The sequence below is a fragment of the Perna viridis genome, chromosome 14 (genome assembly GCF_037379345.1).
Source record: "Perna viridis isolate PV_CMFRI_1.1 ecotype Kerala chromosome 14, ASM3737934v1, whole genome shotgun sequence".
NCBI lineage: Eukaryota > Metazoa > Mollusca > Bivalvia > Mytilida > Mytilidae > Perna > Perna viridis.
Window position 1 is genome coordinate 10,919,608 of NC_142458.1, and position 25,489 is coordinate 10,945,096.

Genomic DNA, 25,489 nt, shown 5'->3' on the forward strand with positions numbered 1-25,489 from the left:
ACTTCACTCTTGTAGCAACATAACCCTGTTCCAGAAGCCTATTTGTTAGAGTTGTAGTGCGATACAAAAGTTTGCGTGGTTTCGGCAAGCTCTGGCATAACGTATGAGTTGTGATATGAACGTTGTAAATAATTTAATTTGCTGGTTTATTCTTGCTTTTGCCTGTTCATTTATTGCTAGATATCCCACTCCCTAGTTTATGATTTCAAAATCGGGTATTTTTATACTTCCTTTACGATGAATGTCACTTGTCACATGAAACATTTACAGCAATCCACCGATAATTGTCTGTATTATATTGTCAGATTCTTGTTAACTTATTTATCTATTCTCATCGTACTGAGCGGGACATATGACTTCAACATGTTGGTATCATCTCCATTTGTCCTAGACCACAAACCGCGCTTTTCCCAATGAGTGGCTCTTTATTATAACTCAGTTATTACATGTCTTCACCAGGTTGTGCATGGTCTGTAGACTTTTTTTCCTCTTTCCGGGTGGTGACCAGTAAAGGGCTATCTTCCGATATTTTATTGTGGCACATTCTCACTATGCTATATTTCCAATGGCATGCTCTTATCTTTGCATCTGTGGTGCAGATCTTTGTCGTTGATCTTATTTGGCCAACTGATACGGTTTAAGGCAGTTGTTTTGAAATGCCTCTTCTCTCATATCCCTGTCAATAGCACATCAGCATTCGTACCCATACAGCCGCAGTTTGGTCTTCAGACTGTAGTTGCTTGATTTCCAGGTGGGCTGAAGTCTGTCAAATGCTGAAGGTTTTTTATTGAGCCTTGCATGTATGTCTTTCTGTGTTCAGTATTTTACATGGTATACTTCCCAGGTAAATACAATCATCTACCTCCTTTAGAGACTCTCTATTGATGAGGCAGTATTGTCGGTGCATTGCTTATCAGCACCTGGGTCTTCTTGGTATTAATACTAAACCCAGTTTGTTCGGAAAGAAAATTTTATATATGTAAAGCACAGTTTTATATCCTAATGTACTATTTCTAAAATCAGAAACAAAAACGACCAAACGCAAAATGATATAATATTACTTCATTGTTACCATTTCCAATAGAAAAGATAAAACACAATAGGCCTGTCCTTCAAACAGAAAGTAAAGGTAGATTATAATACACACGTATGAAATCGAGTTATATTTATGTTATATTTGTCATTTAAATTGGATAAAGATGCGATTATGAATTCTAAAACGTAAGTTTGATTACTGATTATATATTTTATAACCTTTTTATAAAGTACATTTGCCCGTCTTAGTATGAACCTACGTGTAATAGCTAACTTCCCAAAATAGATGGCTATTGTGACAATTATCAGCTTATCACTTTTCACTTTCGGGATTTGAGCTAGTTGTCAAATACTTATCCAGAAGATATTTAATTGATAATGTATTTACGACAATTTCTTAAAGACAAATCACACTATTGTTTATGCGCATATAATGGCGCAATCTATTATATCGTCGTCAATTTGTGACGTCGATTTTTGCCAAAATAAAACATACACAAAGTAACAAAAGTAAATAAGCAACTTGATCTCCACTTAACATTTTACCTGGGAGCACGAACAAGGTGCAACTGCAGGGTAAACGTACCCGCAAATTTGCGCTAAACAAATCAAGTTCAGGGTAGGCAAATGAGGAAAGGCAAACAATGACCAATTAAACAAACCAGTTTACATGGTGTTATCGATACAAAGAAACGATCCACGACTTCATGATGACGACCATAAAACTTCTGTGGTGATGAATTCAAACTTGTAGCAACATAACCCAGTTCCAGAAGCCTAATTGTAAGAAGTCTAGCGCGATACTAAAAGTCATTTCCTAGGATATCAGATGAGTTGTAATTTGAAAACTCCTGGATAAAGTACGGATGTGCACGGTTATAATAAAGCACATAAGTGAAAGAAACATCAGATATCTTAATCGTATAACCCACTGTGTCACTTTACCTGGATTCTAAAAATAGATTGTTTGAGCGTTTGTAAACAAAAGAGAAACGAAAGTTGGACACGTACTATGTTGGTTTTTCATCTCGCTCGACCTGTTCCACGCAACCGGATTTCTTGTGTCATACACCAAAAGAATCGGAATGAAATACGGAACCTATCTGTATCTGGTAAAATCGTGAGGAATGGTGGAACAAACTAATCTTTCTCAGACTTTGACAGATTAACAAATTTCACCGCCCAACCAGCTGGCCGAAACTACGCAGACTTTTTGTATCGCGCTAGAACTCGAGCAAATAGGCCTCTGGAACAGGGTTATGTTGCTACATGATTGAAGTCATCACTACAGATGATTTATGGTCGTCATCATGAACTAGTGGATTGTTATGGTGTATCCATCAGCACCATGAAAACTGATTTATTCAACGGATCATAGTTTTCCTTTCCTCGTTTGTCTACCCCGGACTTGACATTTTATGAGCAACTCGGCGGGTGTTTCTAGAAAAGCAGAGGACGCTTACCCTTCCGGTGCACATGGTCCATGATCCCAGTTTTTAGTGGAGTCCGAGTTGCTCGTTTGCTTTTGTTACTTTGTATGTATGATTTTAGTTTACTCTATGTTATTTGTTGTATATGTTTTTTATGTCTGGTTTTTGTCCCTGGATTACATTATTTTGAGTACCGCTATAATATTGGTTCCCTTGATAAATCTTTCAGAAAATAAATGACAGCAGATTCATGTTCACCGAGTACTTTCTTTATTTGCAAGACGGTTCTTTGACGCAATACTGAGCAAACCTAAGATCATCATATCATACTGTAAAACAAGATACACTAAAATAACTTCAAAATTCATGAAAAAGGTATTTATTTTTAAATAAAGTGATTTCTGATCTTCAAAATCAAAGTTGTCTATTTCAAATAATATTCCACCATTTAAAAATTAATCATATCAGAAAAAATGTTATAGGGTAAATTGTCTTAAATCACCCAGGTATGAAGCAAAACTGGAATTGCATACATACAAAGTAACAAAAGCAAATGAGCAACTCGGACTCCACTTAACACTGGGAGCAAGGAAAATTATTTCAAATGCTGAATGTTATATCGACAACATATCTGTCCTGTGTGGTGGACGCGTTTTTCAACAAACTGTCGGCATTCCTATTGGAACAAATTGCGCTTATCCACTTGCTGACCTATTCCGTTACTTACACGAGGCTGGTTTTATAGCTGATCTGATACAAAAGAGGAACATCGTTTGGCTAGATCATTTAATCTCAGTTTCCCCAAATATGATTTGATGTATTATCGCGAAGTAGTCCTATTTTCGGGGTTTTGATACATCGAATCTACCCTATATAACTTGAGATTACGGATACTACAGACACTGTGGAGTCAGCCTCATATCATACTCTGCACTCTGAGATCGATGGTAAAGGTAAACTACTGACTAAACTATACGACAAACTCGGTGACTTTCCTTTCATATGTAGCAACATCCCTTCAACACCGGCGTAAGGTATGTTCATTGTTGTAAATCTATAGACTATTATGAGAATGTGGGTAATATTCGCATAAAAATGAAACACTGAGTAAATAATTATACTATATATGCCGTGAGATGCTCAAGCTTGTAAACAACGCCCCTTTCCATATATAAAATAAGCCGTGCCTACCAAAATCGTAAGAAATGCGAAATAAGCGAACTTCTAAAAATATTTAAGCTCAAAACTGAAGTGATGCTTCAAACCCTTTATTTAATTTCGTTTTTCTTCCAATGTTTCCTGATAGTATTTCCAAACAGTGTCTTTTTAGTGGAATATTGTAATCGCCTGCATTTTGTGTTACTTTCTATGTATTAATTTAGTTACTTTATGTTCTTTGTATTTCTGGTCTTCCATGTCCCCGGGTTACATTCTTTTGATTTCGACTAGAACCTTGGTTCTCTTGATTACTATTTGAGGCCGACAAAGAATACAAACCATTTACAAATTAAACAGTATCTACCTCGAAGAGTACTCGCTGTTTCTATAAGCTCGTTTAAAATAAAAAAGCAACTGATAAGCATACCTAGTTTACCTAAATACAAATATCAATAAAAGTACGTCCAACAAGATTTAGTGAAAACATATCATTAAATGTCTATTAAGAAAGGAATGTCTTCATGCAAATGCCATGACAAAACGTGGTAGGTAGTAGGATGAAATGTAATAAAGTAAATTAATATTTATTTTATAAACTAGACTGTGAAATTCCATTTTTAATTAATTTACAACAACTACAACCAAACTTCAGCATCAAATATTTATATGAAGAATAACGTTAAAGTCTTCGCTAATTTATGGTAACGACATTTTGACTTAAGTGCAGCTTTGCCTAAAAAAAAGACAGAGGCTTATGATAAGTAATTCATGAATTTTCCAATCTCATTTCTTTAATTGAAAATCCTTCAATACATTTACGCCTCATAGAATGTGCATCCGAAAAAAAGTGCAAATAAGAGTTTCCCACTGAAGATATTAACACATAGAATTAGGCGATGTTCTACAACACAAAAAAGTGTTGGAAAATATCCTGCTAGAAATTTTAAACTATAACCATTCAAAAGATAGTTCAAGATAAGTAGCATTTCCAAGGACATGAACAAAGGAAGAGTGGTTTTTCGGACTTAACAAATGTATTTAAACACGTTCATCGATAATCTTGAAATATAATGAATCCCCTTCTTGGTTTTTGCCAGAGCAATACAAAATAACTTACCAGTAATACAGAAAATAAAGTTAAATACATCGCTACAAACACCAGCATAGCTAACTAGTTAAGAAATATGTTCATCGTATAAAGGGACCAAAGGAACGTTTTATTTATCTTTCTATGGAGAACCGGCCAGTGAAATTATAAATAATGTATGAGCAGTGTCTTTTTCGGTGAATAGTTCAATTTCGTTTTTTTCGTGAGTAAAACAATACAAAGAAAATAAATCCCGTGAAAAAATTAACTTTAAATAGCTTATTAAATTCTAAATAAAATAAAGTTCATAGTTATGAATTATCAATTAAATTATTTTTTTATGATCAGTAATCCAAATACCTCTTTCAAGACACACCGTCGTATTTAATGCCTACCATTTTGTGCGTGAGATTGAGCGTGCAGTACACAAAAACACGAATGCCAAACTATCCCAGGGTATTTAATTTGTCACTAAATAACCATTACCTATCAAAGATCCATATCAAAGGGGTAATCAATTATCACTAATCCTTAAATTAACTTAAGGAAATTTTTCGAAAGTTATAATACTAATTAATGAACTTCACGAAGAAAAATGCTTTCTTATAAACAATGGCATCTCATGTTATTTTAGTGAAACGTCAGGTTTTTATATAAATAAGAAATATATAAATACCTCAGCTTAGTTGTTGAATATAACAATAGCGTGCCATTTTATCAATAAATGGCTAAAAACATTGAAAAGATTTTTAATAAAAGAAGTATGATTTTCGAGGAACTAACCTGCACTTTTCCACTTCAAACCGGCATACTGCTGATGACTTCCCAATGCACAATTTGCACAGTTACGATACGTTTCTTAGGTCTCTATTCCCAAGAAGGGCATGGGCGGTGATCACATAAGGAGTGTAATACGTGGCAATAGGGGAAATAGTAGTGCTTTCCCGCTAAAAAAATAAATAATGAAACAACGACATTGTGTCGCTACGTAATCAATTTCAAAGACAAAAACACGAATTTTGACCCAGTAAAAGAAATGACTTTGCAGTTGTCCACAGATAATCTGTGAAGGCCATCTTCAAAATTCAATTCAATAATAGATGGTATAGCACACATTTTAGAGTTTAAGAAAGGGAATCATTTGGACATTTTATTCGGCTTCGATAGTTTTTCCAAGCATTTTTCAACCCTTTTTACTTATAAGGTTTAGGAATTAAACCGTCGAACAATTTTTGTCAGGATGTAGGTCTAAAAGTAATGATTCAAAATGCAGATTGATTTTGTAATTCAGGACATTATGGGAAACTTTTGATAATTCATTGAAAGGATAATTTTCAAACCAAATGAATAAAACAGGTTTGGTCTTCAATACTCTAGACGTCATTTGTGGTTTATATTTCAGTTGACTGCATAACATGCGAAATATTAGGCGATACCCCGTTGGTCTGTTAAGTTGTTGATACACATTATTTAAAATAATTGATTTGATGACAGCACAGGATTGGAGTTTCTTTATGTATCCAAAAAACATTGGGTGTGTTGAAAACATTTTAACGATGATGATAATATTTGATTCTATATATACTTATAAATACAATATATTAAAAATATTTAATGAATAAATTTTTTAAATCAAACTAACTACAGTATTGTAATAAAGTTCTCAGATATTACGTACATGTGTCTTTCAATATTTTATCTATTCAAACTTACTACAGTATTGTAATAAAGTTCTCATATATCAAGTAGGTGTGTCTTTCAATATTTTATCTATTCAAACTAACTACAGCATTGTAATAAAGTTGTCAGATATCAAATACATATTTCTTTCAAACTTTCTTTGGTTCATCGCCAAAAGAAGATGTGAACGAAATTGAGTATAACACGCATGTTGATCTTAATTTTAAGGCTCTATTTTTGGTATCTTTTATTCTAATCATTTACGCCTTTGCTAAATTGGATGTCTTAAAAATTATGGCTTAATATATAGATCCTGCGTTGTTTTGATACGGTTTGAATCGCGTAAGAATAAATTACCTTTCAGTGTTGAACATACTTAAAGTATTGATTAAATCATACAAAGCATATAGTATTACAGTGATAACGCTCCGAATGTCAATCTGTTAATCAATGCAAACAATCTCTTTATAGGAAATTGACAGGTCATCTGGTTATTTTATAATTTAATACGCAACCATGGGCTTGTTATATTTCTAAATACTTGCAATACATATCATTTAACACAAGTCCGTCTACAATATGTATGTATAGGTTGATACTCAGTGTATAAATTTTTATTAAGTGAAATTAGCATGCCATGTTGTAAATGCCTTATATCCATGTCTTCAAATGAAAACAAATCTTCAAAAAAAAAGAAAAACTCGCAATGCTAAATAACTGGATTCATTTCATTACCAAATGACACTTCAACCTCCATATCGATATGAAATTTAACCTCACATAAAAGGTGGACAATGGTAATACGTAATAAATTTTCTCTGAAACTGTCAATACATTTTATTAAGAAGTGCAGGAGTAGTAACGGATAAGGGATGGGTACCCCTCTGTAACGGAGAAAAAGAAGTGAAGACAGAAAGATCGACATTTCTATCACTATAAAGAACCCAGCAAACGTGGGTATATAATAAAGTAATTTGATATATATGACATACACACGATTTAAATCAGCGAAGAGTCCTTATTTGCTTCAAATGTGATTATAAGTTCAAGACATATTAAGTAGCACTCCAGCTAAGGATCATGCAAAAGGTGATTCATAGGTAAAAAGTCTACATATTTTTATTTTTGATAATTTGTTTAAAATGTCATTGTAAACAGAAATTAACATGTGGTTTTTCATGTAACCCGTGCTCTTAGGAGATAGAAATTGTATAGAATGCACTGTAGATTTCAAAATTAAAGGAAATAACTGTGTAAATTACGCTCAGATACAATAGAATCTATTGGATTTTCAATGTTGATTATCTCCTAAGATCAGGCAGATTTGAATGAATAATAACACATTTCATAATATAGACCCATAAAACAACTTAATTACAAAAATAAACATGTGTAGCCTTTTTTGGGGTGTATCACATTTTTTTCAGATTTTGCATGATTCTTACAAAGAAAGCTACTTAAACATTACTCACCTATTCATTACACCACAAATACATTTTAACTAGAAAATTTAGGTTCCACGACATGCACCAACAGTTGTTGGACTTTCAGGACAAAATAGTCCTTTTGTCGTGCAGCTTTGTGAAACATAGAAAACATTTTTACATAAATTTGATTTTAAATAAATAAAGAAATGTATTTCATTTATACAAAAACGAGTATATAAATTTTGCTAGATTTTGTAAGAATTTCACACCGACTGAATTGAATTTGTCGTATTTAGTACATCAAGCTAATGAAAATTAGTTGAATCCTTTCAAATTAATGAAATAAACAATAAAACATTGTGAATGCTTTCACAAAAGGTGCCTCTGGGTTTAAGTACCAGCCTACATTACATTAAGAGACCGCCAATAGTAAAGTGATTCATGGTATAGAAAAACCCACTGAACAAACGATACTTTTTTTTAATCTGCATATCTTATATATTTATATAACAATATCTATTTCTGTATTTTGAGAACATCTTCCATATATCTTCCACTAAATCAAGCAAATCAAAGAAAATTAAGAGCAATAACTCTTCCAAAGAGCCAATTTCTTGTACAATCTATATAATGTTTATGTCAAGAGCGCAACCCCTGAATAAATATAAAACTGAGACTGGTACCGGTTATATGATCAGTTACTGTTTCTGAACAAGAAATAAAACTGAATTAGGTGGGTTTTTGACATGCACGAATAACTTCTGTCTAATTTTTATGCAGACTTTACTTAATTCAAATTAATGACCCTTCATCTCAGAAATACATGTGACAAAAAACCATGAAACTTTTGGTACTCATTACTCGTTTTATCATAGTATTCATAAACATTAATTTACATTAGCTTATTCAGACTTCGTCTTCAAATTGTCTTTCTATATGATGATTATATGTTGTCAAATGCATACAATTGTATTATTTCTTTTCATATTACCTTTTGTAACGACAAATAGAAAATACAGTCATATCTCGAGAATACAAAGTTGTAGGTATCAGAAATAATATTTTGACCTATCCAAAATTCGAGTTATAATCTAGAAAGAGTAATCGTATTAATCAAAAGAATGTAATCCAGGGACAAAGACCAGACATGGAAAACAGACATACACAACAAAGAACATAAAGTAACTAAAATCATACATACAAAGTAATAACAGTAAATGAGCAACTCGGATTCCACTAAAAACTGGGAGCATGGACCAGGTGCACCGGTAGGGTAAGCGTCCTCTGCTTTTCACTGAACACCCACAGTTTTGTTTGTTTGTTGGGGTTTAACGTCCGAGCAGAAATATTTCAGCTATATTCAGACGATGAACATGAAATTAATGATAAATCATGAAATGATGATGAAATGAAAAAGGGATGGGACACAAGGACAATGGGGTCGACAAATTTTGATTGCCACTAGAAATAGGGAGAGGTGGGTAGGGTCGGGCAATTTAGCCTCCTGTGGCGGAGCCCTATTGTTCCTACTCCGGGAGAATACCACAGTAGGGTTCTTTAACGTGCGAGGAACGTGGCATCTTTCCCAACACGGTGCACCACTATCGTTTACGGTCAGGTTTTCCGTATTATAGCCTGACAACCCCAGCATGTAATACGCCAGGGGTACCCCATTCCACCACCTGGGGCACACATTCCAGTTGCTCTGTGAGCAGAGCGCCCTAGCCCCCGGCTAGGGTTCTGAGCACTATTTAGTCGCCTTTTACGACAAGCTTAGCGCTGCTGCACCTATTCCTTTGACACCCGGACCTGCAGTGGTCGAACACCCACAGAGTTGCTCATAAAAATTCAATTCCGTGGTAGACGAAAGAGGAAAAGAACACTATGACACGTTGAACAAATCAGTTTTTTATGGCCCAGATGGATACACAATAACAATCCACGAGTTCATGATGACGAAAATAAAGCTTCTGTAGTAATGACTTAAATCTTGTAGCAACATAACATTGTTCCAGAAGCCTATTTGTTAGAATTCTAGAGCAACACAAAAGTCTGCGTAGTTTTGGCAAGCTCTGGCATACGCAGGCACTGAAGGGATGTTGCCACAGATGAAAGGAAAGTTGATAATTCTGAATGAAAAGTCACCACGTTTGTCTTAAAATTTTGTCAAGTTTTCCTTTACCATCGATTTCTAAGTGTAACTCAAGATATGAGGCCGACTTCACAGTGTCTGTAGTATCATTTAACTCAAGTTCTTTGGGGTAGATGCGATATATCAAATCCCCGAAATTAGGAAATTAGAAATTACCCCTTCCATAGTTATTTGTGCTTTCAAAATCATCCTCATAACAAACTATTTTTCTCATATACTTATTCAGATATAATAGAGGTCACATCGTCATATAGTGGGTTACATTGATGTAAGAGAGTAATCAAGGGAACAAAGGTTATAGCGGTAATCAAAAGAATGTAATCCAAGGACAAAGACAAGACATGGAAAACAGACATACACAACAAAGGACATAAAGTAACTAAACTCATACATACAAAGTAACAAAAGTAAATGAGCAACTCGGACTCCACTAAAAACTGGGAGCATGGACCAGATACACCGGTAGGGTAAGCTCCTCTGCTTTTCTAGAAAAACCCGCCGAGTTGCTCATAAATTAGGTTTTGTATCGATCAGATCAGATTAGAAGTACTTGACATATTTTCTTTTGATTTGTACTTTCAGGTAAATTTACTAATTTAATGGAGTAATGGTGATATTAGTAGAATCATGAAGCGATATTTGATTAACACTACAAAAAAAAACAACATTTCCTTCCTTCAACAGTCTAGCGTGTCTTAAGTTTCGGACGTTAATACATAATTTACGAAGCATATAAAAGTTCTATAAACTAAATATTTGGTACAAGAATATTTACATTTAATCAAATAAGAGGCTTTTTTAGAACTGTTCATTTTATCATTCATTTCGTGGTCATCGCTCGAAATAACTCATATTTTTTTTTGCTTGGGCGTTTAACACCAATTAATCAATCAATCATTCAATAAGAACCTTGAAAAAGGGCTAGTTGAAGATATATAGTAGAACAAACTTTTGATCCAGAAGCAAGGAGGGTCAAAGGTCAAATGCGAAACTATGTTTTTATTAGATATTTTTATCGATTGCATTTTTTTTTTAATTTTCCAAGAAAAATCATTCCCTCATTGTGTCTAAAAATAGTCTTCGTAATTGCTTTTGGACAAAAAATAAATATAGCCACGTACTATGTTCAGGGGAGTTTAGAAAAAAAAATTCATACCCTAATTGTGTCTTAAATTAGTCAAGCCTTTTTTGTTTTCTATGTAAAATTTAAATTTTTTTCTGTCTTTATTTGGAAAATTTGTTCATACCATACATTAGGAGAACATTTATGGCCCACATGAAAATTGAATAGCACATGTCCTATTCCTTAGTTTAAGTTATATTTGTTTAATATGGCAACATTAGCTATAAGGGTTTGTAAGTCAGTTTTGATTTAAGTTTTTATCTACTATCAAATAACCGATAAAACGAAATTGCTCGGTCAAAACATACGATTAAAACATTATCATTCCCTTTTTGCCATCCTGTTTATAGTTCCGGCCTTTGTATCAGATTTTTTTTCACGCCAGGTATATGCTATCATTAAACTAAGGTGCAATCAACCGTCCTCAATATTCGGTTTCGAAAGGAAATTTTTAAGACGTTTGATGAGACACCGTCCAAGAATATTGTACTACCGCATAGAAACAAAATAATGCCGGAAATAAATAAGAAAGATCGTATTTATTATTTTTTAAAAAATTCAAAGAATTTGTATAAATCTAAATTGAAACTTTAAAAAATTCCGATCGCTAAGATACATCCATTATAGATATGACCACCAAACTGAGAGGAGTACACGATGTTTTATGACCAATCTTTCTATAGTCACAATGCAGAAAACGGTTTGTACGAATTATTTCATTATAGATCGTTAACCCTACCGGTGCACCTGGTCCATGCTTTCAGGTTTTAGTGGAGTACACGTTGCTTCATTATTTTTGTTACTTTGTACGTGTTATTTATTGTACTTGTCTATTTTCTCTGTTTGGTCGCTATCCTAGAATTATATGTTTTGATTAGCATTCGATTCCAGACTCCTTTGATACTAAACATGTACATATAACATGACTGCATGAATCAGACGTTAAAGATTTTATATACATATGGAAACCATGCTTGTGTTTTATCAAATTTCAAACGTATGTGTACTTTGTATCTTTCTGCTTACATTTTTATCATTAATCAGGGGCATTTTTAAATATATTTGTTGTTAATATATCTATTGTAGAATTGGAACAGCGTAGTGTTTCTTTAAAATTATACATATTATTGAACCAGAATATTGTTGGCTCAGAGAAGTATGTTCGAACGGTCAGAAAAATATTAGCCATCAAAGACCGTCTGATTTCTGCAGGTGAGAATACCTGGTCATACATCACCAGTGGAAGCAGAGGTGAAGGACTGGATATTGGTGGCAGTGATCTCGATATAATGTTTGTTGATAAATTCATTTCCGTATCAGAAACAGAACCGACGCATTTCCGACCTGAAATGTCCTATTTTCGTGCTGAACCGGACAATGTGAAGCTGGGTTTCGTTCATCTTCGACTTATACACAGCAACAATGCAAATGTGTTCGAACTGTGTGATTTCTTTGAAAACGACTACTTCTTGTCTAATATATTATTCAAGGAAGCAATTATGCACAAATTGAATGAAATTAACGCGAAAATTCATGGCCCGTGTTGTTCTGATGAAGATGGTGCCATGGACTATGCCAGATGTGTTCACAATCCAAAATTTTGTTCGTATGCCATGCAGTGGGTGTATCGACCAAATAACGGTTGGCCATCCGATGATATTAAGCAACATATTATAAAACATGGCATTCTTTTTGTACCGGTGGGCCTAAAGGGGTCTAAAAATGAAGAATTTGAATGGCGAACTTCCTTTTCTGTTGCCGAAAAATTTTTGATAAATTCGTTGAACCAGACCCAACTTGCAAGTTATGTTTTGATGAAAATTATTTTGAAGGATGTTATAAATCACCACCCTCCTAGTAAAGGTTTACTTTGTTCTTATTTCATCAAAACGATTTTCTTTTGGGTTTTAGAGTCCACACATCCTGACGAATGGCGACCATTGAACCTTTTACGTTGTTTCATGGAGTGTTTCAAGAGATTAATTTATTGTGTGAAATATGTTAACTGTCCGCATTATTTCATACCAGAAATAAACTTATTCGAAACAAAAATAACAGATGCTGCGCAAGCGCAACTACTTCAGACTTTGTGGGAGGAGTATAGTTATGGATGGCAATGTGTGTTTTTTGCTAGTAGAATTAGGAGGAAGTATTTTAATATCCCAAACGGGGATTCTGAATTTCTGACGGATATGAATAAGCTGATACTCACACCATATGTTTTATCACCGCTTTTGAATATTCCAGACAACGATCGTTGTTATCAATGCGCAATAAAACTGGCTCATATTTATAAATCACCATCAATCAGAAAAATTATTCTTCAATGTATTTCAGACATTAGTAGAAATATTGTAAATAACAAAGTAGTGATAGGATTATTTGGAAATACCTTTTATTATAAAGAGTACAAAAAGGATCAAGGCTACCTTCTGCAAGGGGTGCAATATGGCGCTGTGACAGGATGGATTTATTTGGTATTATTTTACCTAAACATGAAGCATTATTACAAGGCTTTATATATTTTGGAACATTGTCACATACATTGTAGTTGGGAGAAGCTTCATTGTGGTTCAAGGCTGATACCAGACAACAAAGTTGCTATCAACTCCTTATCATGTATATCAAAAAATATGTTTTCTGTTTTAAAGTTTCTGTTTACCGATTATGTGATTCTGCATCCTGCAATGCCATCCTGTCCACGGGAAGTGTACGTTGAATTCAACTATTCTCAATTCCATCCCACAGTTCATCTTCATCCACGTGTATGTATATACTTCTTGTCATTCTTGTGTCACTACCATACGCGCAATACTACCGAATGCCAAACAATTATAAAAGAACTACAATATTTTACCTCAGAGAGTTTCTTTTGCGACGACCCAGGTGTAATTTCAAGAATTAAGAGCGGCCAACGGACACTGACAATAAAAAGAATTATTTCCAATATTCCATTTACAGTGATGCCGAATCTTATTAGACAAAACTTGAATTTAATTCTTGGACGTCACTTCCTTGACAGACCGGATATTTTATCATCTGTTTATTTCTGTCTAGGTGTTGCCTACCAACTGCTTGATGAGATCAATTCGGCAATAAGTTGCTTTGAGCAATCCATTGAGACTCATCCTGATCGATACAACCCATCGTTTATACGACTTTCTAAACTTACCCATTAACGCAAGCTTTTAAGGGAAATCACGTGAATTCCCCATCCCTCCAAATCGAAACATGAATAATTCAAAACCTATCTAAACCAAACACTAACGTCATTGCATTAATTTTATGGTATTTTAAATCTGGACCTTGGTTAACCGAACAACTTCTAAAACGAGACAATTATCTCAAATGTGTCGTAAGATAGGTGTTACTGTATAATTTATATTGATAAAGGCAAAAGTCTGAAATGTTCGATGTTACATGTATAAAGGAAACATGCAGACAGGAAAAATGGACGAAGTCCTCATAATGGTAATCAATGCAAATTAAACCTTTAAGCAGCACTGAGGGCCTGATATCAATCTGACAGGAAGTTAACTTGCGATACAAATGGTAATACAAAGCAAGGGTCTTTTTTTTAGTTTCGTATCTTAAACGACAGTCTAAAAATAAATTCTTGTTGATACAAAAACTGAAAAAAAGTTATTATCATTTTTAAAATATAAATGTATTCATCTTCGTCCTCTTAAAGATTACAAATGTCTTATATTATTCCTTGCAAAACAAAACTTATCTGTTATCACAGTCCTTTTAACGATGTTCAATATGAAGTTAAACATTTACCTTTGAAGCATTGAGTCCAAAAATCAGCCTTGCAGGAAGTTAACCTTTTATTTATATTGATTTCTTATCTTAATAAAATTTTAAAGAAAAATTTTACTAGTAACACACTACAGTTAAGTTACAGTTATGAAGAAAAATCAATTATACAGCTGGTTAATATTAAACTTTGGGTCGGAAAAATTTTCAACGATGTTAGAACTGTCAAATTTCGAAGCAAATGATTGGTCGTTCCTTCCGCGGGACTCGAACTCGTACCGCTGCGGCATCCATGGCAACACCGCAAGCGCCCTAGACCATTAGCCCAGATGTTGACAGTTCTAACATCATTTGGAATTTTTTAGACCCTTCTATGCATACATAATCTTCCCTTTATCAATTGGATCCGATGGAGCAGTGTCGCGAATAGAGTCGTCACATCCTGAGACGTTTGTATAATATTGATTTGGTGTGACATGTATCATTAATTTGATCCTCTATCCTACATTATAACACATAGATGAGCTGTCCCGTACTACCATACATCGTGTACTAAGTTATAGTCCTAGGTGAATCCTGCGAGGATGAATGAGCCGGCCAGCATTACCTAGCTGACCGAATGGTCTACGGCGCTGAACTTGGTGCAGGCAGTGATATCATTAATGTCACAACGGTACGAATTCGACCAAAAAATGTTTCGCAAATTTGACAGTTCTAACATCGTTGGGAATTTGTCAGACCTTAATATATATATATATATATATATATATATATATATATATATATATATATATATATATATATATATATATAAGGGTCTGACAAATTCCCAACCATGTTTCCCAAAAGTCAGCAGTCAATGAATGATACACTTTCTACTTGGCTTATAATAAGCTGATTTAAGCCCTTCAATCCGGGGACAATAGCAAATCAATCTTTCCATTTCAAAAACATTTAAACGAATCTACTTATACGAGAAAAAAACTGCAATTACCAAAGGTCAGGGATAAAGAAAGTTTCAATATACGTTTATCAAGTAATCATTATGAAAAAATTTGGTAGTGATGGAATGCATTATCAGTTTAGCGCATTTTTTAAACAATCGAGATCTATTTGTAACAGACACATGAAATATAGTCGTTCAAAGGACAATGCGCACCGGTATGGTCGGTATTGTTCGACGTAAAACCTGCGAACACTAACTAATCATAGTAGGACTCGGATTTACATGGTATTAAGTAACACTTCAGCTAAGGATCATGCAAAATGTGATTCATGGGTAAAAAGCCTTCATATTTTTATTTTTGATATTTTGTTTGAAATATCATAGTAAACAGAAATAAACATGTGGTTTTTCATGTAACCCATGCTCTTAGGAGATAAATATTATATAGAACGCACTGTAGATTTCAAAATTAAGGGAGATAACTCTGTAAATGACACTCAAATACAATAGAATCTATTGGATTTTCAATGTTGATTATCTTCTAAGAGTAGGCAGATTTGAATGAATAATTACACATTTCATACTATAGACCCATAAAACAACTTAATTACAAAAATAGAAATATGTAGCCTTTTTTGGGGTGTATTACATTTTTCAGATTTTGCATGATTCTTACAAAGACAGCTACTTAAGCTCTTTTCGGATCTCATTAGTGAAACTAGTCACAATCGATTATATTTGAGTTGCCCACGTCTAAGACCAATTTGTACTAAAACCTCAAACAATTTAAAACCGGAAGATGGTTCACATCTGACTTATAAATGTATTAATGTATATAGGATGTGATATAGGATGTGAATTCATTCTGTTTATAAGAGTCAATTATTATGCAACACTTCATGTGAACAACTCGGCCAATCTTAAGATTGGAACACGGTACAGTAACTGACTTCTGCGGGCGTGGATCCATGATTTTCAGTTTTGCGTTGAATGACTGAACGTATCGAGACAAGAAAATTTGGGGATAGCTAGAAATTGTGGAAAATCCTGATTTCATGCACACAGAAATTTATTTTATTTTGAGCATCACAATATTAGAGGGAATGTGTACGCCATGTTTGCTCTGTTATTAAATTGCCACGCCTGAGCCGACAAAAAAAAACTGTCAAACTTATAATTGATATTCCTATTAAGAATTGAAATTCGGCGTAAAATTGAAACACATCAGAATTGAATAAGAATTAGATCTTGTTATTAAAAACTTGTCTTCATTTTATTTTTATTGAAATTTGATTTGTGGTGCAATTAAATTGTCTCCATTTAATTTTTAGTCACATCTGATAATTAATTTTATATTACAATGTGGCTCTCCGATAATGGATAATGTCTTTATACTGATACAAATCATTTACAACAAAAACCACTAAGATTTTTTAAGAGAGTCCTTGTAAGAACATAAAACATATAATAATAAAAAATGAGGCAGGTTTAAGCACAAAGTTGTTTGCTAGAGTCAATGACGACCTGAGTTAAAGTAGACTTTGGAAGATTTGTCTTTGGGTCAAGTTGATCCATCATCTTTGATACAAATCTACATGTAGTTTCTATATTCCCATTCAGAACTGTTCGGACATTATACCTGCACTAAATTAATAATTGTTTTTGGAATTTCCGCTGGGTGTTACTATATTTCAATTTATTTTATAAAATCATCAGTACAAATTAGTACAATGTCATAAGACAAAAACATAAATATGTAAACAATATCTTAGAACCACCATTGTTATATTTATCTCTAATTGTGTGATGATGACTTTGCGCTTATAGTTTATCTAAATTCAGTATTTAACAGTGTGTTATAAAATAAAGTTTACGCGTTTCTACAAATGCACTTCGTAGCACAGCATACTCAGGGACACCTGAGTGAAACACTGTGTCAGTCCGATTTTTTTTTCGGTGAAATATGAGTTGGGACATCGTGAATTCCGGTTGTCAATTGTGTACGGAGAATCACTGACCTGGGTGTGAAATTCACCAAGCACAGTAAAGTTAATCTCATTGATCTCCGCCGACAATATGGCCGTTGGTACCCGAGCTCCAAGGTCACTGACCTCCAAAATTCTTTGAGGACCCATTGAAATCACAACAGAGAAGTCCAGTCGACAATTCCGAATCCAATTGTCGAAAACAATGCTAGTAATGCAATTTTTTCCTGATTAAATCCAAGCCGACGACACAATAAAACAGCGGTTAAGACGAATAGCTCGTGGTGTTAACGATTGGCAACAAATATATCGTGAAAATCGTAAAAAAGACATTTACCGTTGATTCATACTTCATAACTGTCCTGTACTGAGTTATAGTTAATTACAGTTCATTTGATGACCAGACACACATCGGAGACGTTGCATAAGATAAGATAAGATAAGATAAGATAAGATAAGATAGTTTTGTTCTCCTATCATGGACCCTCTCGGGTAGAAAAAATTAATTCAGTGTACAATGTTTACAATGATTTTAGCAGAATGTGCAAATATACAATATTAATATAATCATGAATATCCTCAAAGCAGCTGCGAATGTAGTCCTAAAAGGTAGAATATATTGTTTACAATGTATATTAAAAAAAAAAAAAAAGACAACTACGTGCGAGATTATCAACGGAATATTTTTCTATGGCAGTAAGCATCGGTCTGCATCAATGAAAGTTCGAAATTGTTTAACAAAAAAAATCACGAACATGAAGATATATGTAGGTTGTATTTTGAAAGATTTTTTAAATAAGAAATGTTTCAGAGTTAACTTGAAGCATTTCTAACAGTCGAAAACGACCGACTAAGGTCGACGTCTCGTCCTCTTTAGGACAACGCGTTGTAGCTTACAATTATTACTGACAATGTTCGCAGTCCTGATTAAGGCCTCTACTTTGCAATTCTTATGTACACATTATCTAGATGGCTTAGAACTTGTAATTAGTTTCTTAAATTTCAATTTTGAAAACTATCAGCAACAAAAAGCGTCACTCGAATGTTGGTACAATAATAAGTAAATTCAAAGTGTATATTATGATTATTTTAGTAATTATCAATTCAAAAGTGTAATATTAAAATGTCGAAAGATTGCATTTTCACTTGATAAAAATACAAAGTTATATTTCTATGTGATATCTCCCACTCATTGGACGTAGCTGTAAATAAAAAATAACAAATTATCAAATGATAAAATTATACAAAAACAATAGAATGTACCGATTTTTTAATGACATGACTAAATTGTTATCCTTCATTACTGGAGTGCTCCGAATAACGTTATTAACTCATCAGAATATACATCGTATCTTACGTTAATTCACGTAAGTGTTTGAGAACTATACTATTCTAGTGTAGTGTAAATGACGCTAAAAATCAAAACTAAATATAAAAAAAAATAAAAAATAAAATTCACTTGATTTAATAGAAGCTGTTTATATATTCATGAAATGATGAAAGAGTCGTGAGTAAATCTCTCTGTCAAATGCAACACATATTACTTAATTTAACTACTTCCATGCCTTATAATACAATACTATGATACAGTCTATATGACCCTTTATCCCAGTTCACACATAAACAAGAAATATCACGAACTTTGTGCAACGGGAACCAAATAAGTCAACTTGTTGCACATCTGTAAACACTGGCAGTTCCTAAAGACAGCACTGTCGCGCCAACTGCTACCCAGAAAGACCATCCGAGTCTGTTTATATCTGAATCGTCCAATGTTGGTTTAACGTCATACAGTTCTATTGTTTTGACAACAAACAGGATTAAAGTCACACACGAAGCAGAAACTGAAAAGAAGATTATAAGATACATATTGATAAAGTAAACATGTAACAAACGGCATTGGACAATAACACAGGTACTTGTTTCACCAATGGACGGTTACTATCAAATATAAGGATATTATCAGACCATTGATGGGAACAAGTGCTTGTGGGCTGTAATTATTTTTTATGTGTTCCTATAACAGAGATCTAATTTGTAAAACAAAATGGTGTTATACAGTGTTAGCAAATCATAGGATTTAATGCTATTATATTCTGATATTTTTCTTGAATTAAGGGTTTCCAAAATATCTTTCGAATTTTTCGGGATCCACATCACGGGAGTATCAAGTGAATTGGTAAGACTAAGAGACCCTCTTTGACAGCAGTGAGTATTGAAGTTGAAAGTTTTGAAAACGGTTTTGTGGTACATTCTGCAGATCCAGCTGTGTGACGCATTTTATATGGATTCTTCTGGAGTTTAGGAATCCATAACAGACGGTAAATCACAATGCCTCATTAAGTTAATTTGTAGATTCTCATTTCCGCCCCGCCCGGCAGATTTCAGGATGGTTTTCGTTGTTAGTCTCATTATTAGAGAAATTAAAGAAACAAAGCCTTGGTATGGCTCAAACATAACCGAAAGTACACATTTCCAGGATTTCTATAACTAATGCGTCAGTGCGAATGTTGAAAAGAAAGGGCCAACGGATTACGACGACAACAACTCGAGATTAACTGTTTTTGTAGGCAAAATGATAAATGAATTTACCGAAGTTAACACCTCCCTGCAAGTAAACGTTGTTATATCCTGCCTCGGAAAGTACGCCCTATGTCGAATTGACCTTGAGCCTCAATGCACAAGTTAATACAAACCTAATACAGACGCAGTAAAAATTCTTATGAGCACGATTAACACTGAATCTTACCTCCCAGCCCTTAAACTGAAATTGAATAAGAACAAACTTTATAATGATATTATTAAATGGTGAAGAGCTAAGAAAGTTGTTTTATCTACGAATAGGGACACATTTGGTTTTAAACTTGTGAATAAACTGACAGATTTGTTTTGGTTCATTGACAGAAACCATGAAACTTTAGCGAGTACAGGGTGTGCTATTCCAGAGCTGTATCTCGTTTTAAAGGGTATTATCTTCCTGAACTAATAAAGTGAAAAAAGACAAAATCTGACAGCTTACAGGAACACACTCTTCGTAGTCATGCTAATACTGTCTTCTATCGACGGAAAATAATTACTTTCAAAGGGATCAGTGGTGTTTGATAAAAACATTTCTTGAAGATCTCGTCAGTGCTTTGAAAAAGTATATAGTCTTGTCAATCAAAATGTAAAAAAAACTCTGCTTTGATTCACAGTGACATGTTTACTCCTGTTGTTATAAATGATTTCGCTACCTGAGAGCCTAACCGGCTATTTAGATATATGATAGAATTTTCAATCAAGTTTAGGAATCACACTAACTTTATTTGCATAGCAAGAACAAGTTGAAGGTGGGTGTACCTGGTTATCCAGTTGCCGCGGTTGAACATGGGAAACAGGTATTTGTTGCCATGGGAAGACGTTTGAGGTTGAAGACCATGATTTTACAAACTTTTCAATAATCCCTAGTATGGTACTAATGTCTAAAATTCTCTAGAAATAGAGGAAACGTCTTATGGTTATAAAGTGTATGATAATTTGACCAATATATGCAGACGGTGCTCCAGACCATAAATTGACTTACATGTCAGTCCAGTTTTCATTGATAAGTGTATGTCTGTCATTTCATTTAGACATGATATATGTAACACGAACTCTTCCACAAAAGAGCTGGACAAATCCTGCCGAACAAATTATGTCTATTCTCAATATTGGGTTTCGATCTGTTGGGAAAACTGGTCATTATCACAAGCAACTTGAATCTGCAATTTTTATGAATGAAATAAGGGTTTTAGCAGCAAAAAATCCAACATTTGTAGATGAAGTAGTAAATTCAAAGCCAGTTAAAATATTATGCACATGTATTACTCAAAGGTTAAAATAGACAGGTGAAACTCTTAAAGACTATACACCAGCAACGGAGGTAGACATTTTGAGTTATTTTAAATGTTGACCCGATAATTAAAGTAACAGATACTTTACAGAAAGATTTTAAAAACAAGCCTTGAATGAAAACAATTTTGGAAGCTTATTATCTATTTAAACACTATATCTTTTGTGTTAAAAAGTGCCAGTCAACATGCAAAAAAAAAAAACAGATTGTCTGATAATGAATTCGAAAATCTCAATTTCCTCTAGATCCTGAACCAGAAAATGGTGAAAAGTATACATCATTTGATAAGGTATATGGTAAAACTATGTCTCAAAAGTTGACCCTCCCTTGTCACAAAACCAAGTGTTGCTCATAGCATGACGTTCTAACCATCTTCTCAATATGCTAAAAATGTTAAAATGGTAGTTAATTGTTAATAATATGATAAGACAGGGGTTCGGTAGTCTAAAATTGTTATTATTCGAGAAAGGAGAACAGCTCTTTTTTACACAGCCTTGCTGAAATTCAGTATATATGTGACTTTTCTGTTGATGAGCTAGAATTAGCCGAAAATCGTGTTTTAAGGTCTGTTAATGTGAGAAAAATAAAGTCACATGTAACTATCCTTTTGAAATAACTTACTATTCAGCAGGGTTTAATAATATTAGTTACTTTTGTAGCATTGATAATATTAAAATTGAAGCTGTTGATATTGATGAAAGCAATAAGTTCTGTGAAATGTGTATATGAGTGGAAAAAAAAACATGTTGCAAAACGCACCAGAATGTAAAGCTGAAAACTATTTTGTGGATGAATGCTTATTTGTACTCTTTGCTTTTTTTTATTTTGTTTTTGTTTTTGTTTTTTAATTTGTTTTTTTTTTTTTTCATACATTCACAAATGATGTTTTACTTCAAATGTTTATGCACATGGAAAAATCTTTACGCAATAGAATTAATAATTGAATATTCATTGTGTTTGTTTATTCAATTCATAGTCTTACTACCTGTATATTAAAGTTTGGATGTTAGAATTTATATGTTAGCATACCACGGTTTGATTTAATAAGATATAACCAATCTTGGAAAAACTAAAAATAAAACCCTCCCACCAACCCCATTTTTTTAGCTGCTGATCGATGAGAATCTACAAATTATTTTGATGGACCAATCATCATCTTTGATAGAGAGACCAAAAGAGGATAGCCGAAACTCAAGTTATAGTAGAATGCAAATCCGGTAGGATTAGGAGCAATTTTGAGCCAGAAACAAAATGATGGTTACTTAAGACCGATACATGCAAGCAGGACTCTAACAAGTGTTGACGAAAAATACTCTCAAACAGAACGTGACGCATTAGCAGTATTATTGGGTTGTGAAGGTTTCCATCTATAAATTTATATGCCAAATTAATTCACTTTTATCAGTGATTATAAACTTTTGGAAATAATTTATTCGCCAAAATCGAAGCCGTCATTGCGAATCGAGAGATGGGCTATGCGTTTGATTCAGTATAAGTTTAAAGTATTTGGTCATTTATTCCAAATATGTCCAACATTTTGTCTTGCTCTCCAAATCTATAAAGTCTGCTACAATAGGCTACTTTAATAAAATTATACTAAATGAACTGAAGGTTCTAAGAGAAATTGAACTTAATTTTGTGGGCCATACATGGAAATTAAATGTTATGTGTAAAAAAATTGACCCAACAAGCTTGGGTTTAGATCAAACTTTTAATATAGCAACATATTTTTACGTAATCAGACAACGGCGTTATTGACACAGCCTTGAAAGAACGTGTATTTATAATTTCTGAAGAAAACTGGAGAAATCAGGTTTAAATCAAAATACTTCCTTTCAAAAGCTCGACTAAGGCATAAAATTGAGTATACACATTTAGCAAAGCCTCTTATTTTGAAAAGTAAAAGTCAAGATGAACAACTACTACCAGAATCTACCAGAATCTGAAATTTCTAGTAATATTCAAAAGTTATAAGCAGTGTACATGCACAGTAACTGATCAATATTTGACATTATCACAAAGTGATGACAGTGATATGTCACAAATTTTAAACAAACTTATCTTGAATGTATTGAGCAAATGAAATCATTCAATCTCAGTGTAATCAAGGGAACAAAGATTCTAGAGGTAATTAAAAGAATGAAATCCAGGGACAAAGACCAGGCATGGAAAACAGGCAAACACAACATAGATTATAAAGTAACAAAAATGATATATACAATGTAACAAAAGCAAATGAACAACTCGGACTCCGCTTAAAAAAATTAAAATGCAAATGAAAGAAACCCTCATGGAAAGTGGTGGAACAGAAATATTATACGATTGTGTCTGAGATTATGGTGTCGCAGTTACAAAGGTTATACAGACCTTCGAAATAGTAAATTCATTATTCTCCCATGAGATAAAACTTTTGCAAAGGTTTATAAACAATATAAATCAGGAAGCTGATATTAACAATGACTTGCTCCACTGGATGGCTAATGAAGCAATGTTAAAAGATATTCATACCAAGGGTTATGAAGGAGATTTGATAATCGATGAAATGTCGATTTAGCAGGATCTTCAACTTAAAAAGGTAAATGGAACAATACAATCATTATGGTTCACTGAACTCCAGAGTCTGTGATCTTCGGAAAACTAATATAAAAAAACGAAGTTTGGCCAGCCAAGTGTTTCTACTAGATTTCATAGGACCAACTTGTTTTAGATTTCCATGTTCACATTCTCCAACACATACTGCAACTAGGCATAACCTTCGTCTTTTAATATGGAAATATGTGTATAGGTTACTCAAATTCAGCCTTATAATTGTGTACATTAATACATTAGTATTGATGGAGCACAGATCAACGTAGACATGTTTAAGCTTTTCCTACCAGAATTTAGATTTGCAGACCAAGTCACTCGTTCATTCAACAACATTTATAGTTGTGACCGGATAAGTTTCATCATGGATATTTCTCATGCAATCAAAACAATCCGAAATAATGTTTTGAAAATGGGACCGAATCAAATGCGAGTATTTTAATTGAAAACTTTGGGAATAACAGGGCTGTAACAGATTAAAGCGATGAAAGATTAAGGCAAAATCTTGACGTTATGGTTGAAAAAATAAAGAGAGAACTCAATGATATTTTATCAAACAAGAGAAGAATTTGTCTCAAGTCTTTTGGGATTTGAAGGAGTAATCAAGGAAACCAAGGTTATAGCGGTGATCAAAAGAATATTATCAATGGACAAAGACCAGACTTAGAAAACAGACATACACAACAAAAAAAGTAAATAAAATCATACATAAAAAGTAACAAAAGCAAATGAGCAACTCGGACTCCACTAAAACCTCGGAGCATGGACCAGGTAAGCATCCTCTGCTTTTCTAGAAACACCCGCCGAGTTGCTCATAAAATGTCATGTCCGGGGTAGACGATTAAAAAACCAGTGTGTCAGTTATTCCCAGCAGATTAAAAAGTGGTGTGATAGAGAACATCTGTTGCCAACAACGTACTTTACATAGTGGTGGAAACACCAATTCTACATACCTAGGCTACTGTAATGCCATGAACTCGATCATCTTAGGTCAAACAACGGTATCAAGAAAATCAAACACTGATGGCAAGACAGCAGATATCTCCGCGCACATTTCAATAATATTAGAAATGAACTATTTACACTATTTACCACAGGTATACTTCTCAAACTTAAAAACAAATATACACAAAATTGCAAAAACAAATATTTGTAAAGAGCACATTGAAAAAAAATGGATATGGTGAAACACAACAAACTCATATTGCTAATCGTTGACTATTATCATATATGTTCAAATTTTTGTTACG

General features: G+C 33.6%; 1 protein-coding gene and 1 pseudogene across 3 annotated transcripts; both read left to right on the plus strand.

Annotated features, from left to right (window-relative positions):
* Nucleotides 1–845: 845 nt before the first annotated feature.
* Nucleotides 846–15,001, plus strand: LOC148598195 (uncharacterized). 3 transcript variants are annotated; one of them, XR_015918503.1, is made up of 2 exons: nt 846–1,221; nt 2,695–9,511. XR_015918503.1 is itself a non-coding variant. In XM_088561318.1 (2 exons), exon 2 carries the CDS (start codon nt 12,382–12,384, stop codon nt 14,269–14,271), a length of 1,890 nt encoding a protein of 629 aa, XP_088417444.1. In that variant the 5' UTR covers nt 1,027–1,221; nt 12,179–12,381; the 3' UTR covers nt 14,272–14,999. The 3 variants fall into 3 exon arrangements, 2 of the variants coding, with proteins under 2 accessions (XP_088417444.1, XP_088417443.1); XM_088561318.1 differs by lacking the exon at nt 2,695–9,511 and adding an exon at nt 12,179–14,999 and having other exon boundaries at nt 1,027–1,221; XM_088561317.1 differs by lacking the exons at nt 846–1,221; nt 2,695–9,511 and adding exons at nt 9,543–11,792; nt 12,179–15,001.
* A 7,792-nt stretch (nt 15,002–22,793) lies between these two features.
* On the plus strand, nt 22,794–24,681 carry LOC148598196 (uncharacterized; annotated as a pseudogene).
* The last annotated feature ends 808 nt before the right edge of the window (nt 24,682–25,489 follow it).